Source organism: Aotus nancymaae, unplaced genomic scaffold (genome assembly GCF_030222135.1).
Source record: "Aotus nancymaae isolate 86718 unplaced genomic scaffold, 86718_ANA_hifiasm-v0.15.2.pri h1tg000064l_1, whole genome shotgun sequence".
NCBI lineage: Eukaryota > Metazoa > Chordata > Mammalia > Primates > Aotidae > Aotus > Aotus nancymaae.
The window spans coordinates 19,198,598-19,218,199 of NW_026988479.1; the positions used below are offsets into that span (position 1 = coordinate 19,198,598).

At 35.3% G+C, this 19,602-nt stretch overlaps 2 protein-coding genes across 2 annotated transcripts in view; one reads left to right on the plus strand and one right to left on the minus strand.

Annotated features, from left to right (window-relative positions):
- Positions 1 to 375: 375 nt before the first annotated feature.
- Positions 376 to 11,781, minus strand: YIPF5 (Yip1 domain family member 5). The gene is made up of 6 exons (XM_012459762.3): positions 11,655 to 11,781; positions 10,965 to 11,084; positions 6,577 to 6,749; positions 4,990 to 5,135; positions 3,126 to 3,307; positions 376 to 2,086 (listed from the first exon to the last, which is right to left on the minus strand). Exons 2-6 carry the CDS (start codon positions 11,072 to 11,074, stop codon positions 1,924 to 1,926), a joined length of 774 nt encoding a protein of 257 aa, XP_012315185.1. The 5' UTR covers positions 11,075 to 11,084; positions 11,655 to 11,781; the 3' UTR covers positions 376 to 1,923.
- A 205-nt stretch (positions 11,782 to 11,986) lies between these two features.
- The window catches only part of KCTD16 (potassium channel tetramerization domain containing 16), a 292,539-nt gene continuing 284,923 nt past the window's right edge, over positions 11,987 to 19,602 (plus strand). The window contains exons 1-2 of the mRNA XM_012459532.2: positions 11,987 to 12,016; positions 15,391 to 15,544. The gene's annotated coding sequence lies outside the window, so the exon portion shown is untranslated. The remainder of the gene's footprint in view (positions 12,017 to 15,390; positions 15,545 to 19,602) is intronic.

Consider the following 19,602-nt stretch of genomic DNA (forward strand, 5'->3'; position numbering starts at 1 on the left):
CAGTCTTTAATGTGTATATAAATATGACTACATATATTATATTTTTAAGAAGAGTTTAAGAGAACTTTGCGCTATATATGACTCTGCAGGTAACCAAACAAACTCTAGAACTAAACTTGCATCAAATGCAACTCTATCGCATTGCTATTTTGACAGCAACAGTTAAGGATAAAATAGTTTTGCACCTTATTATTTTGGAGCTAAGTAAAAAATAACCACCAACAAAAAAAAATCTCTAAAATGATTTAAACTAAAAATTCTGTTGGGGATAGGGTAAACAACAAATAAGAAAATAATTTGATCCATTTGTGGTATTTGGCTGAAGATTAGCAGTGTTAAGTCTAACCAACAGTGAGGTAATTTTAATTCCCAAAGCATCTTCTACCGTTTATTAGCAAGAATTGGATATTAATGAAAGACATTGTTACATTTGCCTTAACAAGAACTATATTGAAAAAGACAAATGAATTGCAAAGACAAAATACTATACAAGAATTACCATACAAAATTTGCTAAGTTTGAAAACCTACCAAATTGCTTTCCTAAACTAATTTGGTAAGTATGAAAACCTAGCCCAAACAAATTAACGGCAAGTGGGTTTCTCCAGAAGATTAAGAATGAAGAAAAACATACTTATGTGAATCAATAAATATGTTAATTCTCTCAATCTCTTTTTATGCTTTGAAAACTTGTTCTAAAAAAGAACCATTGATATATCAGTTTGGTATTTCTTTTTATTTAGTCTGAAAGTCTCTTTTTAAAAAAAGCAACATTTTCCTCCCCATACCATATCTTTCTCATAACTATAACTGGGGTTTGTCCAGAAGCAGAGGCAGTTTTTCTAGAAAAAGCCAATGATCAGTATACAAGACACAGTATTTTCCTAAAACTCTCTGGCAAGAGAACATGACAATATAAATCAAACATATTTAATACAAGAAAATAATGTAACTCAAAGTAATCAGCTTCTCACTTAATCCCCTTTTTGTCTGATTCTATACTAGCTGATTCTATTCTTAAAGCTTAGGTTAAATTAGGAGTCAAAATCAGAGCCTAGTTAAAAGAGACAAAGAGAACATTAGTTTAGTAAAAGTAAACTCAACAACACAGTTAAAATTAATTGAGAAAGTTTTAATTAATAAGCATTCAAATGTACTTTACATTGATAACTGCAATACTGAAATTGTAAAACTTTAAATATTTTTCTCAAAAAAGGTTAGTGATTTTTTTCTTTTTTGGGAAACGTGGAGACCCAACCATGAGCATCAATGCAACCATTCCAGGTCACTAAGCTTTAGTTAACACTAATATCTAAATAAGTGTTCACATTTCACGTCTACAATAAGGTAGACTGTGAACTTCCTATAGCTCTGAATTTTAGCAGAAATTCCATGAGATAATTTACAGCAATGTCAAATTTTTGGAGTGGAAACTCATACTCTACATTTGGATCACTTTTTTGCTTTGAGTGTACCTGAACTTGAGAATACAAGGCAATTTTTCTTTCCTAAATCCTCGGAAAAATATTTTTTGCAGTAAGTCTTCTTTACTATGTCTGGGTTGTTGTTAAGAAAGATTATCAGCTTTGTGTTTGGTTTCCCACAGTTGATAAAAATCTATCAAAAACATTATAATTTGCAAAGAAAAGGTTTTTCAAAGGCTGCAGGAACCGGAAAGAAATAGCATTTCTTATTTGTATAAACACAAACATTTAAAGCTAGTTGCACTGCAGATAAACCCAATATAGTATTCAAAAGTTCTATAAAAATGAACAAGAGGTACACGTTTACTTTCATTGCTCCAACAGTCAAATGTAAATCTGCATGAGAGTTGCACTACCGCAGTTCACTGGTCCAATTTAAGAGTTCAAGGTCCTTTTTGCACATTTGGCCCACTGATGTCCACATCCCAGATAAATTCAGTTCAAAAGACAGAAATCAGGGCAAAGACTCCATATAACAAAGCACAAGGATATGCTACTAAAAGTTGCTGTCCTTCCATGGCTAATGCAGAAATAAATATTTTGGAAGCCGAAAAACTACACCATCCAATAATCACAGCAGTGAGAATGATTCCTACCATTCCTCTGTAACCAATAAGGAAAAAAGGGGGAGGAGGAAAAAAAAAGCAGATGAGATTAGTTATGTAAGAACACTACAATAACCTATTCTAAAGAAAAGCATTTTAAATTTACATTTTAAATTGGCAAGTAGATACATGCAGAAATAATCACTATTTTTTTTCAATGCTAAAATGTACCTCACAGTAAATTCAATGATGCTGATTCATTTCATGTGATAAATAGCTTTTTTAGAACTACATTTTACTTTTTAAAAACATAAGGTCTCTCACCCTCGGCACTACTGACATTTGGGCTGGATGTATTTTTGTTGTGGGGGCTGTTTTGCCCCCCCATCAGACATCGCCAAATGTCCCCTTGGAGACAGGGTTTCTCCATGTTAGTCAGGTTGGTCTTGAACTCCCAACCTCAGGTGATCTGCCCACCTTGGCCTCCCAAAGTGTTGGCATTACAGGCGTGAGCCATCACGCCTGGCCATACCTTTCCTTTTAACCTAACCTAAAGTATCATCTAAAAATTACACATATTTAAAGCTGCTTACAAGTATATCTATCTGAGAAACATCGTAGGCTCTTAACAGCCGCTTGTCATAAAAAGAATACATTTCCAGTTAAAAAGCTGTCCAATAGAGTATGTATTTATTATTCATACATTTGGCACATGCCCAATGGTTTCAAGAAATTAGGTCGGATCTAGAAAATATTGAAGAGGGTAATTAAGCATAATTTGAACACTAACATCTTGAACTTTTTAAGTTAATATTTAACAATCACCCTGTTCAATTCGTTACCACTATGACAATGATAAGTAAACACAAACTAGTGAAATTCTTTATCATGGGTAAAATGGAAATGATATAAAAGGTTTTTAAATTTATTCTCATTACCATTGTTCTTCATCCAAAATCATTTGGCACAGTCCCTACTATCAGAGGCACTATCTGATATGTTTGCTGAAAAGCAGTGATTTATCTGAAACTGAAGATGAGGCAAATATACTACATAGAATCGGTCAAGCAACCCCCAAAATAAAGATCAGTACTTACTGCAAAGAAAATATCACTGCAAAGCTGGAAAGTAGGATCATGGGCAGAAGACAATATCCAAGGACACTTGCCACACAACCAAATGAAACACCTGTCATGCTCATTAAGTTTAATAAACAAAACATTCCTAGACATCCAATTGCACTGATCCCGTATACATAGCCAAACTGAATTTTGCCAGCCTATGGGTAAAGAAAAAAGATTACAGGTTAAAGGGTAAAATATAAATTATTTTTGGCCTTATTTCACCTGAATCGTACATGTAGGAAATAACTGATAAGCATTAAAATCTACAGATGTATCCAGTCTTTATGTAGAGAAGTAAAAGACTGAGCAGACAGGTTTGTTAGAGTCTTCGTAACTTTAAAGTGCACAGATATTTCTTTCTGCATTTTCCAGTTAGCATGTGAACTGGGCATAGAAGTGAGCAAAGAGACACAAACATAGCAGACCTAAAACAGTAAGGTTTCTAAAAAGAACTCTGGATGACTTTAAGCAAATAAACTAGAGACAAGATGGAAAGCCATTCAGAATGGAATAGGAATAGGAATAGGAATATCAGCTGAAAGTACCTAACTCCACCAAAAATACCCCAAAGCAATTAATTTTCATTGGTGGAGGTAGTAATAATCTTTCTAAGAAGAAATCTTATGATTCACTTTATATGGGTGTTAGAGGAGCAAGGACAGACAGGAATCCAGGGTTCTGTGAGGAGGAGAGAAGAAATGGCAAGAGGAATATAATGGAAGATATTTTTTCTTTCCAAATTATTGGCTGATTTATGCAGTCCTTTGATTAAAAAAAGACATCAATAAACAGTTTAAAGCACTGCAAAGATTAGCTAAATTGGAATTATCCTACTCTTAGTCAAGTTCGTGAACAAACGTTATATTCAGGTCACATTACCACTAAAACCAATTCACAGAAAAGCCTTCAAAAAAGTTCCTGATTTATCTAATTTCTGTCACATAAAACTAAATTATGAGAATGCCTCTACAGATTATGTTAAGTAAAAAAATTATTGGGACTTTTATTAGGTTATTTGTAAATACTTGATTAAAAGTGCAGAAGTCTGAAAAAGCTGAGTTCACTGAGGAATTCATTCATGTAGTAATAATAAACCTTATACTTGTACAGTGTTTTTAATTTTTCAATGTGTTCTCACATAACCTGTCTTGTTTCATCTTCAAAATAATCTTGCTAGGTAAGCAGGATAGGATTATTTTCTATGACAGGAAACTGAAGGATTAAATGATGTAGCCAAAGGCAGAGTAGGAGCACTCAGTTCAAGTCCAGCTCTTCTGACTAGAAATCCCAACTTCTATGTATTATTTATCTCTTATAATTCAGAGACAGAAGATAAAATAATTATTAACAATTATCTTTACAATTTTTCTGTTTTCAATATGCCTTAACATTCTTGGGAAGGTGATAAATTGAGAAAATAATATACAGAAAAGTAATAATCAGTATGACTATAACAAAACTTTAACCAAGGTCTGGAGATTTTTTTTTTTAATGCTGTCATTAACAAAAAAAAGCAATAGTATAAAAACTGTAAGTAGTCTCTGAAAAGATAGAATTCTAATGAGAGACCGAAGCCATACCTGTTATTTACTATTGTTTTTGTTTTTTTTCCCCCTAATTGAATCATTTTTTAGAATAAGAAATGATTTTTAAAACATGCTATACTTACTATGGATGGAGAACTAACGAATAGGTATAAATACAAGCAACTCAATACTATTTCAAACACATCAAAGGCTTTAGGTGTACAAACAGAGTTTCAAAATGGCTTTTAGTAGAACATTTAAAATTTAAAGGTTATTTAATTGCACCCTGGAGGATGAAATAAAAATCTTACCAGTAGCAATGTGGCTCCAAAAGCGAGGCAAAATACCATTGGTCCAGCCAAATCAGTTTCATTCATGATGCTGCCATCTGCTACTTTTAATGGATGTAATACTGTTAGTGTTTTTTGCCAGATGTGGTCAAAATTGATACCTAACTCTAAGGAGAAAGAAAATTTAAAAGTTAATTAGGATATTTGTGATGTATTTTTTATTTATCAAAATCTATGTTGAAACAGGAGACAAAATGACACAGATAGCATCAAAAAAGGATCTAGCAATATTAGATGATATTATTATCATTATTGAGATAGGGTCTCACTCTGTTACCCAGGCTAAAGTGCAGTGGCATGATCATACAGCCTTGAACTCCTGAACTCAAGTGATGTTCCCGCCTCAGTCTCTCGAGTAGTTGGGACCACAAGTGTGTCTCACAACACAAAGCTAATTTTTTATTTTATTTATTTTTTATTTTCTGCTGTTCTTGTTCTGAATTTTTTTTTTTTTTTATTTTTTTATTCTAAGGATGGGGTCTTGCTGTGTTGCTCAGGCTGGTCTTGAACTCTTGTTCTCAAGAGATCCTCCAGCCTCGGCCTCACAAAGCACTGGGTTTACAGGTGTTGAGCCACTGTGCCTGGCCTGGATGATATTATTTTATATGATATTATTTATATCTCTATGCCAGTCTTCATTGTGGTGCTCATCCCACAAATGTCATTTCTGTACTGGTGTTGGAAAAGGGTATGGACATGATCAAACAGACACTTACTACATCCCTCAGGTATGACTGCATAGCAAAGAATATAATAAAAGGGTTAATAGTAAGAGGTTCTTTAACTGGGGCTTCAGGAATACCTGGGGGCCAATTTAACTGTATACAAAACTGTATCTCTAAGCACATGTGTGCATATTTTTCTGAGGAGAGTATTCATAGCTTTCATTAGATTTTCAAAGAGTATCAGGTTCAAAAAACATGTTCAGAACTACGGCTTTCTAGATTTTGGAATACAATTTGAAAATCACCATTTTTTTTTTTAATTATACTTTAAATGCTTGGGTACATGTGCAGATTGTGCAGTTTTGTTACATAGGTGTACACATACCATGGTGGTTTGCTGCATCCATCCCCCTGTCATCTACATTAGAAATTTCTCCTAATGCTATACCTCCCCTAGCCCCCAAATCCCTGCTATCCCTCCCCTAGCCCTCCCACCCCGACAGGCTCCAGTGTGTGGAAAATCACCATATTTTTAGTGATGTTACGACTTCTGCCAGTTTATTTCCACATAGAATAATGGATACCACGCTTTTTCTTCTCACTTTTCTACCAGTAGAATTTAGTCAATAAACTGAAGTAAAAGTCAATGCTGACACAGTAACATACTTTATCATCACTATTAAAAGAGCTATTAAAAAATTTGGTCCTCTGGCCCAGTGTGGTCTCATACATACTCTATTTAAAATGAGTTGCTTAGCAGAAAACTCTCTTCTACAAGATTATTTTTTTTTTAAAGGAAAAGACAACTTCTCCAAATTAAGATTAATTTTCACTAACCAACTGAATACTATTGAGTACTATCAAGTGTTGCAACCAATCTTACCTTCTAATAAAGGTGGCTCATCCTCAAAGTTGTTTCCATAGAATGGCTGAGGTGAAGCTGGGGTATACGCCTGAGTTGGCTGGAAAATCTGCCCAGTGTATGGCTGTTGTGGCTGCATCATGTCTGGAGGGACAAATCGGCCTTGCTGCGAGTAGTCATAGCCAGGATACTGTCTATAAATGAAAGTAAGTTAATTTTTTCAGAAGTATTTCAACTCCTGTACAGTTATCATCCCTTAAATTCCTAAATTTTCATGTGACAGCTAGAGAACATTAGTTGCGCAAATTCGTAAGATATATACTTGGCCAATTTTTATAAATCGTGATTGAAATGATTACCAAGATCAAGCTGATTATCTACAGTGAAAAATCATAATTTTTAAAGAAAATCTTCTTAATGATACCAATATTCACTTATGTAGCACTAAGCATTTAATAAACTGTTAAAGGTTAGGAGGTCAACAAATGAAAACTTTAAAATTGTCTCTATTTTTCTCCCTTAGTGAATATATACAATATAAAGATACACTATGAAATAAAATCTGTGCCTAAGAATGAATGAAAGCTTAGGATGTCAGACTTTGCAATACATGTTACATAATTTTCCACTGTAATTTGGATAGCCATTGAATTACTATTCTTCTTTACTCTTCATAGTATGTTACCTTTGACAAGTGGACAAATCTCTTTAAGAACAACCATCAATTTTAAAATAGAGTGGACAAATCAAGCTTTTGCTTTGTGAGCACTTGCTGAATATAACAGAACATTTTTAGTACACTTTGCATTTGAAGAGTACTTTTAATTTTTCATAGTTACACACTTATTGTCTCATTTGATATGTGCTATAGAAAACCCTGCATCTAGAGGGAAAGCTTATCACAGCTATTTCAGTGACAATGACAAGAGGGAAGAGAAGGATATTGAAGCCACATCTTTAAACATCTGTTCCACCATGTTCTGAAAAAATCCAGCGATTGATGGGACTAATCAAATGATATACTAAGAAACACAGATGTGAAACAGTTACTTTAAAAGATATTCTAAAAAATGAGAGCTGAGAAGCATTAGAAATCCTTTAGTCTAATTCCCATTTAAATTCCTATAGTCATAATGTCAGTTTTCCTTGGAGTGAGGCTCACTTTATTCATTTTTGAGAAAATATCTGCCAAATGCTCAAGTCTGAATAACCATAGTTTATCAGTTGTTCTTTCAAATAAAAATGGTCTTCAGGAGTAACAGCCAATTCAGCTTGCACAAGTGCTTTTCGTAAAGACAGTCATTGTACTTTCATTAAATACTAAATTTTGTCACACAGAATATTAAAGAAATATGTGTACTAAAGGGTCAGGGTGTAATAAAATAATTCTTACTGCTTCTTCAAGAGAATCCTTAAATGAAATTGACTCCCTGCCCATTCTCCAACAAGTCTGTAGAGTGATAAAGAATATGATGACTACTAGAACAACTTGATGCCACTACCTTGACTCATACTCAGGTACCATCAGTTTTACCAGTCAATACTTTTGCAACAGCACTGTAAATGTTAACATACCTAAAAAGGTATATGGTATCTTAGTATTGTTATGAAAATAACTTTGACCTTAGAGAATCTCAGAAGAGTCTGAAGGACCCTCTGTAGTCTACAGCCTAAATTTTAGAACTGCTGATATACACCCATAAATTTCATGCAAGCAATTTATTGTTTCAAAGGTGGCACCATCATTCCATCTTCAAGAGGAAAGGTGAGAATTACAGCATCATAGAATTTTACTATTTTCCTTTTCTATCAGGACCTATTCAGGAAAATTTCTGACTTACTCCTGCTGGTTTTAAACTAAAACATGGTATGGCACACATGATCTTTATAGACTAAAGCAACATACTTGCATGGCAGGAAGAGTAGCAGATACTAAATTAATACTCTCATAAGTACTCTGTACCAACAACAAAGACAAAGTCTCTTAACATATTGGGTTGGTTACCCAAGTTCATGGAAATCCTCAAATATTCCATAAAGATGCTATCAGGTAAATCAAAGGAGAAAAAACATAATAGCTTTCATACTTTAAAAAATGTAACTTGGTATTATGATATATTTCATATGCATATCTAGAATACAATGTGGAACCTGTCCAATTTTCTGTTTGTATAACTCAACAGATTATGATCAAACGGTCTTTTATACTTTTTTGTTTTTGTTTTTCTTTTTTGGTGAACAGATGTATGAATGATACTTGTGAAACACCTATAGAGGAAGCCACAAAATGTTAAAGCTGACTTCATATGGAAAATGCAGAACTGTGTACTAGTAACAAGTCAAGTTAAAAACTTAAAGACAACATAAGTAATATGCTATTTGCACCTAGATTTTCACCAATGGAGAACTAAATGTTATTGGCGGATATTTGTTACCAAGTTAGCAAATCAAACAAAATATTATTTGGTTAATTGAGATGGATGTTTAAAATGCCATCAGATTGCAGATCTACTTCAAGGTACACACAGAAGAGTTCAATTTTTAAAAAATAAATCTCAGAAACTCAAACTTATTACTGTTAATACATTAGGCTTCTTTTTTTCCCAGGCATCATCTATAAAGCCAAGTTTATAGCAATAATGGTTATATAATCACCCGGAATAAAGCTTCACTAGTATTGAAGCAGTGCTTACAGGAATATAATTTGGTTGGAATGAAACTGTGAGATAGCAACAAGTGCTAACTAGCAACAAATTGTTTAGAATATCTAAATTGCTGTATAGAGACTGAAATGACTGTTAAATGGAATGAGACTGTAAGTCACACCTTTTAAGTGAAGCAAACGTGGACAGGACAGAAAAGAAAGGCAGAGACAGATAAATCCCATAGGCTACAATCTAAATGGAATAATTATGTTGAGTCTAACTATAAAAAAACTATTTGGTTAAAAACAGGCCTGCATACAGAGACAGGTTCTCTGAAGCCCTGTTGCTGCTTTAGGCAAGGGTTTATTAGATGGACTCTGGCTCTCCTATACACAGAGCAACCACCAAAAATACATATTTAGGTAAATGAATGAATGGAAATATCTCAATACAAATTTTCCAATTCTGCCCATTAATTGATCAAAAGAGATAAATCCTCATTGATATGTAATTAAGAATTTAACAGAAAAGAGAAATGAATCAGAGGGCATTCTGACATGCTCACTACCATTGTTCAAGTGTGTTAAGTTTTAGAGGGTAAAACAAAGCCTTAGAATATAACAAATTAAGCAGACTCAAAGGGTCTATAGTTTTAGAAAGGATAGCCTAGCCAAGACAGACTATTACAGAGCAAGTGTGAATTTGAATTTTGTTTTGTTTCTTAAATTCTTGGACACTCTAATCCAAACACATTCTGGTACTGCATGTTTCTCACAAACTGACAGATACATTACCTTCCCCTGCCCTCATTGTGGAACAGTCTTTATGAGGTTTTAAATTCAGGATCCATGGATGAACATCGTATAACACATGAATTGTCTTAAGTTATATATGCACATTTATTTCGGTGTTTGAGTGAATGCATGTATTTATGGGAAAGAGGTCCAGTTGTAATAAGATTCCCAAAGAGATCCAGAACCATCTAAAAAAGTTTAAGCAGCCCTAATACAGGAAGCTCTATTTGACAGGAAGCCATTAAGATTATCTCTGGGGACCGAAGAAACTAAGGAGACGATGTCCTAGATTAGATTGCTAGAAAGACTTCAGTTCATTGTATTTTTGTCACAAACACCAGGTACTATAAAAAGATGATTTAAAAAAAAAAAAAGTTCAGAGGCTAATGGCTCTGAGTCCACCTTCTCAGTATGCAACTGACAACATGTGTGGTACTGACCATAAGGGTTTCAGAAAGAGGAGTATTAAAAATGATTATCAACTGCTGTATGAAAACCACCTGAAGATTCATAATAGTGACCTTACACTGTTAAGTAATGTCACTAAGCACTTTCAAGTAGCACTGATAAAAGTCTCAGAGTTGGACTGATTTTACTGCTAACAAAAGATCTTAATTTTTCACTAGTCCCATGAACTAACAACAGCCTATCTCCTAGGTACCTGAAGCTCCCATCTTCATCTAAATACAGAAATACTGTTACTAGAAAACAGTTCTTCAAACAAGCTACTTTTCCATTCATGGTGCACCTGAAGATTTTGCAGAAGATAACCAACTCTAAATAGAGCAATACTTTCAAACCCAAAACAGTCACATGTCACATGTCTCTCCTGAGGAAGAAGATTATGCATGAAAGATCATATTCCTGATAAAGGACATGTTCACACATTGTTTTAGGCAGAACCAAATATTCTAAATATGTGTTTTTCCTGCAATGTAGACTAAATTAATTGCCAAAGATGAAAAATTACTTGCTATAGGGTCCTCCACTTCCTCCATAATCATAGGACTGCTGTGACTGATCATCGATGCTGTAACTTGTCTGGTAGAAATCCGTGTTTAAGTTTTCAAAACCGGACATTGCAAATAATCTGTAATAAAAGAGAAATAGTAAATACTGCTTATGCCCAAGATCCTACTGAATTCATTCCTGGCAGTCTGCTTAAGCAAATACAGAACACAACAAATATTTCGTCAGTAATGCGGAGGGCAGGGAGGAGGTCAGGGAGGAAATGCAGCATTCGAAGAGCGGTAGAGGAGAGAGAGTAAGAAAATGTCTATTCCCGAAGTTGCGGCCCAGTAAGACAACTCCACCTTAGGAGCTGATGTGCCTTCCGTTAGGGGCGAGGTCGTGGGAGTGGTGGTTCCATAGGGGTCTAAAATATCGATAATAACAAAAATGATTTTTCACCTTGGGACAGGGCTTTACAGCTGACAACGCGACTGCTTCCTTGAAACATAAGGCCTGCCGCCTGCCAGGAAAGTGCAGAATCTTGGAAGGTCGCGCCTGAGGTGCAGGGGCCCGCATCAGAGCAAGGGCTTGAATGGGAACGAGGGTCTGAGCGAAAGAACCAGGGCGCGGCGCCGAAAGACGGCAACAAGCCCATTTGCACAGGTGTGGAGAGAAGCCGAACAGTATGCCACGGGCCTGGGTCACTCACCAAACGCTGAGGCTGCGCTGGCGGCAAAGGCAGTAGCTTCGGCAATCCCAAACAATCCCCAAACTCAGTTTCAGACCCTGAACTAGCCCCGTTGCTACGTGTCACAGGGCCAAAGAACTGTTTCCGGGGCATGCCCGCTCGCGCAGGCGTGTTGGCAGGTTTTGCGCTCTCCTCTTTGGTTGGGCACCGGTGGGCGGGGGGAGGAGACACGAATATGGAGCATGCGCAGTATCTAACCCGCCTGCGGCGGGCCAATGCGAAGGGGGAAAGTGTTTCCGGCAGCCTTGTTAGCGGTGGAACCAGGAAAGCGCAGGCGCAGCGATTGCTGCTTACGGTGAGGAGGAGGACTTTCTCAGACCGAGGTACTGGTGCGGGAGGCGCTAAAATGAGACAGAAGGAGCTCCTGCTCCCGTCCACAAACTGCAGTGCCTCAGTGTCTGCATTTATTGTGATTCAAGCACGGCGCTTAAGAGTTTACATGTATTATTTAATCTTTGCAACCCAATGAGATAGTGACTGTTACTTCCCTTTTGTAAATGAGGCTATTAAGTGTTCATTCATTCTATGCTAGCTGGGGGGATACTGTGGTAAATATAAGCTGTATGATATCTACGCACCTGGAGTTGGTGGTGGAGAGGGCTAATCAAACACCTACAAATGCACGTGAAATTGCTACTGATATTCTTTAGTGCTCCATAATTCTTTGAAAGAGTGTAACATTCATCTGTAAAGAAGAGTCTGTAAAGCCACTATAAGAGGGTTATCGAAGGGTGAGTGGGAGTTAGAGAAGAGGAGAAAAAAGAGGAAAGGGCAAGGGTAAAGGAGGACAAGGGAAAATAGCCTGAATATTTTAGGCAAGGAAAACAATGTATGCAAGACCTGGGAAGTATGAAAGATGAAATCGGGTTCTAAACTTAAGCATTATTGGCATTTTGGGTCTAGATGATTCTTCGTTGGGGGCTGCCCTGTGCGTGTAAGATGCTTAGCAGTAGCATCCCTAACCTCTAGCCATTAGATGCCAGTACTCCCCACAACCCACCACTACCACCAAGTTGTGACAGCTAAAAATTTCTCCAGATATTGCCAAATCCAAATGGCCCTGGGGTGGGGGTGGGGACATCAGCTGAATTTGGGAACCACTCTTCTATGAGAAACCTGAGTGACTGGAAGAGCAAATAAGGGGAGCCACGTAGGAATTGAGGCTGATATAACAGAAAGGGGCCAGGAAATATCCTGTGGGATTTGTGTGTTGGTTTTGAAAGAAGTGAAGATTGTGAACTGATGAGTGATGTTTAGATTGTTTTCTTTTGAAAAAGAATGCTTTGGCTGCTGTATTAAATCACTTTCTCAAGGTGGTGGAATCCTTAATATTGTGACTCTAAATACCATGTTATTAACTAATGAGCAGAACTTTCTTCAGGGTTTATAGTAATACTATTTATCATGAACCATTGCATTATATTCTGGGATCAAAATCCTGAGGCCCTCACAAAAGAAGCCAGACCATTGTTTGGGGACTAGTTTCCAAAGGAACAATAAAATTTCACTGAAAAAATTTCTCTCAACACCTCCCATCCCAATAAAACACAAGTAAAACTAAAACAAACAAATGCACTACCCTCCAAACAAAAATAGCAACAGCAAAAGGATGTAACAACCAAACCAAAAGCCTAGGATTGTACTCTAGAGACCAACAGGTAGCTACCCTTTGAGGTTTTTACTCCATTGGTGAATTTATTTATTTAGTTTTATGGATACATAATCGTTGTACATATTTATGAGATAAATGTGATAGTTTGATACAAGCATACAATGTGTAATAATGAAATCTGGGTAACAGATATCTGTCACCTCAAACATTTATCATTATTTTGTGTAGAGAAAATTCTAAATCCTAGTTATTTTGAACTATACAATAAATTATTGTTAACTATAGTTACCCTTTTTTGCCACTGAACACTAGATTTTTGTACCTTCTATCTAACTATATTTTTGAATTTCTGAAATCGATCATTCAAGTGTTTAATTTACCACCTTTCAGTTTAGCATTTATTGGTTTAGGTATCATCTGCACAACTTTAGGTAGAATGACCACTTACTGTGATTTGCTAGAGACAATCCCATTGTCCCATTTTCTGCCTATTTTTACTTACCCCCAGCATAATTATTAATATTGTTTCCTTTTAGTCTAAAAAATATCCTACTTCCATTGATAAACTTTGTAATTGTACTTTCTTTAAGCTACATTATCCATGAAGCTGAGTTTCTAGTCATCAACAATAGGCAATAATTATCTACTTAATAATCTTATGGTTAAAAATATTCTAGTCTTTTGTTTTTTTCTGATGTTTCCATTTCTTCTGAATCCAGAAAGATACCCCTTTCAAATTTGAATGAGCTACAAGAATATGAGCATTAAAAATTGCCAGTTTAGATGCTGGCAAGGTTGTAGACAAAAAGGAATGCTTATACACTGTTGGTGGGAGTGTAAATTAGTTCAGCCATTGTGGAAGATAGTGTGGCAATTCTTCAAAGGCCTAAAGACAGAAATACCATTCGACCCAGATATCCCATTACTGGGCATACACACAAAGGGATATAAATCATTCTATTATAAAGACACATGCACGTGTGTGTTCATTGCAGCATTATTCACAATAGCAAAGACATGGAAGCAACTTAAATGCCCATCGATCGTAGACTGGATAAAGAAAACGTGGTACATAAGCACCATGAAATACTATGCAGCCATAAAAAAGAATGAGATAATGTCCTTTGTAGGGACATAGATGGAACTGCAGAATTTTATCCTTAACAAACTGATACAGGAACAGAAAACCAGATACCACATATTCTCCTTGAAAATGGGAGCTAAATAATGAGAACACATGGACACATAGAGGGGAGACACACAGTGGGAGATGTTAGAGGGTGGAGGGAGGGAATCAGGAAAAATAACTAATAGCTACTAGGCTTAATACCTGGGTGATGAAATAATCTTTACAACAAACCCCCATGATACAAGTTTATGTAACAAACCTGCACCTGTACCCTTGAACTTTAAAAATTTGCCTGTTTAAGAATGAATTATTAGTATAGATATTATTCAAATTTTACTTCCGTCTCTGAAAGCAATTAACATATTTATTTAAATTTTCCCCCTCGAATTTCTGCTCCAGTTGAGAAGCCAAGCAAGAACATTGAGTTACCTGACTAAATTTTACATATTGTTTATTTGACTTTGAAATGTAAGCCAAGGTATCATTCAGATGCCCCTTAGGGATTTTGAGAACATCCATTAATTTCATGACTAGTCATGTAGGAATTTCTTTTTGGATTTTTTTTTTTTTTTTTTTTTTTTTTTAGCATTGCTTCCTCACTCTGGGTTAAGCTTCAGAAAGTTATATTAAAGGAAACTGGAGTACTTGGTAAATGTGCCTTGCTCGGTTAAAGTCAGCTAACTGGCTTTATCAGGAGTAGAAAGCCTCACCTAGGTTAAGAGATGAGGCAACATGAACTAGACCTGTAATAGCTGCACAGTCCTTCCCTGAGACCTAATGTATCCATCACCAAAACAAAAAGGGAAAGGGCATCCTAATAATGAATAATATCATTTAGTTAGACAGTCATGCTAGTATACATACTAATACTTTTGCATACTTCAAAAACCCTGTTTTCTTACTATGCCTGTGAATTTGAGATATTATAGTTGCCTTCTTTCCCTTCTATTTTTCAGTTAATATGTCATGGAAAATTGTGCCAGAAAATTATGGTTTGAACATGGACAGTTTTCTCCTATCTTCAGCTATATCCACAAGCACCACATGAAATGGAGATCTGGCAGCTCTGTGTGTATCAGTCAAGTTCCGCAATGAGACCTGACAATTATGGTAAAAACCAATATAAATACCCAGTGTTTGTTTTCGCTCTCCCTACATAATAACTTTGTAACCTCTTTTCCAAAATATGACAATTATATTTCCCCCAAATTATCTTCTTTCCCTTGCAAAAGAGTTTCCTCATCAGGTCTCCTGTATTAGGTTATTCAAATTCTGCTTCTTTTATTTCAGTTATTTTACTTCGAACAATGAATACTTTTGGGAAGACAGATTTGCCTGTAATGGCATTGAATGCTTTTGTACAGAACTGGTTTTTTAAAGCAAAGAAAATTAACCCCGATTTTATAACTATTCCTGGAAGCTTGACTTCAATATTGCAAGTGCTACATGTTGTTAAAAAAAAAAAGTCTTTTAAAGATAGCATTTAAAGCAGTATTACAAATACTGTAAATATTTTCATTGTAGAGATCAAAAATACCCTCTTAAATAACAAATAAAAACATTTCTAATGTCACATGAATAGGTATTGTGGCTTGGAATATGAATTTCAGTGAAGGAACTGAAGCACTGAAGTCCTGGAAGTCAGTATTTCAAATAACTTAGATAGAAGGGGAGAGAATGTGAAAGACAGCATGGGAGAAATCCAAGTGGGCTCTAATGAGGGCAAAGCCACTCATGCCAAAGGTAAAAATGAAGCATTAAAAAATATAGCAGCGGGGCCGGGCGCGGTGGCTCAAGCCTGTAATCCCAGCACTTTGGGAGGCCGAGGCGGGCAGATCACGAGGTCAAGAGATCGAGACCATCCTGGTCAACATGGTGAAAGCCCGTCGCTACTAAAAATACAAGAAATTAGCTGGGCACGGTGGTGCGTGACTGTAATCCCAGCTACTCAGGAGGCTGAGGCAGGAGAATTGCCTGAACCCAGGGGGCGGAGGTTGCGGTGAGCCGAGATCACTCCATTGCACTCCAGCCTGGGTAACAAGAGCGAAACTCCATCTCAAAAAAAAAAAAAAAATATATATATATATATGTATATATATATATATATATGGCAGCTAACACCTATATATACTTCAAGCATTTGTGTGCCAAGCATTTCTTTAAGCACTTTGCACTTTTTGACTCAATTACTCCTCCTAACAACCCAATGAGGTACGTGCCATGTAACTCCCATTTGACATGTAGGAAATTGAAAACAGGGTAATTTGTTAAACATTATTATGCTAGAAAATAGTAGACTAGAGATTTTGAACTCGTTCCTGAGTCCTTATGCTAAACCACTAGGCTGTATTGTTACTACTATGAAATGTGAATGTAGAAAAGGCAATAATTCTGATTAATGTACTAATTTATCTAAAATGTGATTGCTAATATCTATATAAACTAAAATTACAACTGGACATTTGATAATTGCATCTGCGTCTCCACATTTATATACATTCAAGTTGATAGAAAATATTTTCTGCAATCTTCTCATTGGGCAAATAATATTTAAACCTTATGTTTAAGTTTACATTACATTAGTCTTGTATAGTAATCGATATTGCATGGTAGTTAAGGGTACAGGCCCGGGAGCCAGACTGCATGGATTTACATTCTGTACTACTTACTAGCTATGGATCTTCAGTAATTTATAAACTTTGTGCCTCACTTTTCTCATCTGTAAAAGCAAGGTAAGAGAATTCATTGCTAAAAGGATTGTATGATATAATATATTCTAGTATAAGTGTCTAAGTACTAAATATTCAATAAATATTTGCAATAATTATTGATGAATCTATGTAGCTACAGAAGCAATATGATTTCTTCAGGAAAAATGGACTTTTAGAAAGCTATAAGGATGGGTTTGAACAAGCTACCTACTTCTAAGATCAATTATAAACATTCACTCTGTTGTTTCCCTTGCAGATTCTATATTATTATTTGCTTTTCGATACTGTGGAGTGTATTAAAATATGCTTTTTTATCTCTGTCCAAGATTTTTCAAATTTGACTTGTCTGCATTGTAAATTTTGGTCTCATAAGTATTAAGAACTACCTATATTTAGAGCAATTATATTTGAAAATTGTTAAAATATAATTGCTATTTTATTTGCCTTCTTTCCCTCATATTTTTTTCTTGATATGTTCTTCTCATATTTTATTTTCTTGATATGTTTCATCTTATTTCAAATACTATATAAAAGTGTCCATCTTTCTGCTTTTTCTTTCTCTCCTCTCTTCCCCTGATATACAGAATTTATCAGGAGACAGAGCATAAGATCATTTATATTGTGGACAATATATTTATTTGCAAAGAAAACAAAAGGCAGTGTCCCAGGCAAGTGAAATCATACGCATAACAACTTTTAAAGATGTAGTGTTTCTTAAAATCATAGATGTGTCAGGTTTTGTTATACTCAATGAGAGAGCAGCTTGAAAATTACTGCAAGCATGATATATTATGGTTTAGGTTCCTCTAGTCAGTTTACTTTTTATATTTTTCTGTTAGAATTCTTCATGATCATATCTGTTGCCCATTTTTAATGTGGTTGTTTGTTTTTCTTGTTGATTTGTTTAACTTCCTTATTAATTCCGGTTATTAAATCTTTGTTGGATGCATACTTTGTAAATGTTTTCTCTTATTTTGTAGATTGTTTACTTTTGCTGTGCAGAAGCTCTCTAGTTTAATTAGGTCCCACTTGTCAATTTTTGTTTTTGTTGCAATTGCTTTTGGGGACTTAATCAAAAACTCATTGCCAGGGCCAATGTTGAGAAGGGTATTTTCTGGGTTTCCTTCTACGATTAAAAAAAAAGAAGAGGAATTCTTCACGTCCCTCTCAATTAGGGTTATTTTAAAGAAGGTTAATGCTTGAACCATAGTAACTATCATGCAGTCATATCTATGTAACTATATCATTGTACTTTGTGCGGAAATGATTTTTTACTTTACTCCACACTTTACTGCTATTGAGGAATGGAAGGAATGAGACTAAAGTGACTGTTTGAAAAGAATTGCATTCAGACTGGATTAGTTTCCTAGGGCTGCTGTAACAAGGTACCACAAACTGGGTGGCCTACATAAGCGAAATTTATTGTCTTAGAGTTCTGGAGGTTAGAAATCTGAAATCAAGGTTTTGGCAGGGTTGGTTCCTTCTGAGGGCTGTGAGGGTGAATCTGCTCCATTCCTCTTTTGTAGCTTCTGGTGGTTTGGAAACAGTCTTTGACATTCCTTATCTTGTAGCTGCATCACTTCAATCTTTGCCTTCATCTTTACATGATCTTCACATAGTCTTCTCTCTGTGTATGCCTGTCTTTGTGTCCAAATTTCCCTTTTTAAAGAGCACCAGTCATATTGGTTTAGCACCTACCCTAATGACTTAATTTTAATTTGATTATCTCTTTAAAGATCTTATTTTCAAATAAGGTCACATTCTGATGTCCTGGGAGTAAGGACTTCAGCGTATCTTTTGGGGGGTGTACAGTTGAATTCATATCAGCTTTATGATGTTACTGCATTCTTTTGCACAGATATAGACTGAATCTTTTGTTACACACATGCTCTATCAAAAGAACAATAATCCGATTTTTTTCACTTTGATTAGCTATTCATGTCAGTGTCAATTTGTTGTCACTATTGCAGAGTAGCAAACCTTTTGAATCAAATCTGTAGCAATGAAGTCTTCAACTGAATCATTTTTAACACTTGGCTCAAAGTAAACTCCTTACATTGGGTTTAAAGTCAGTGCCCTGCTTGTAGAAGGACACATGCTGGAATGTTTTTCATTAGACTTTTTGAAACAAAGTAAGAGGTCATTACATTATAAATGAGTAAAAGCCTGCTAAAGGAAAATCTTAATATCTACAATACTAATTCTTAAACAATGTTATTTTATTGATTCTTTTTCACTTGTGATGGTTTTTTAAAAATGTAAAGTAGAACTATAAAAGTAGGCATTTTGATTTTTCAGTTTCTTCCATAGAAGAAAAAGTTATTATATTCATAATGCTTTTAATGTACTTAGATATGATTTTTTGTTATTAAGACTAATTATAATACTTAACTCTTTTCCTTAAATGAGGATTATTTTATTTTAAAACAGAGACATGTGAAATCAAATGTCTGATTT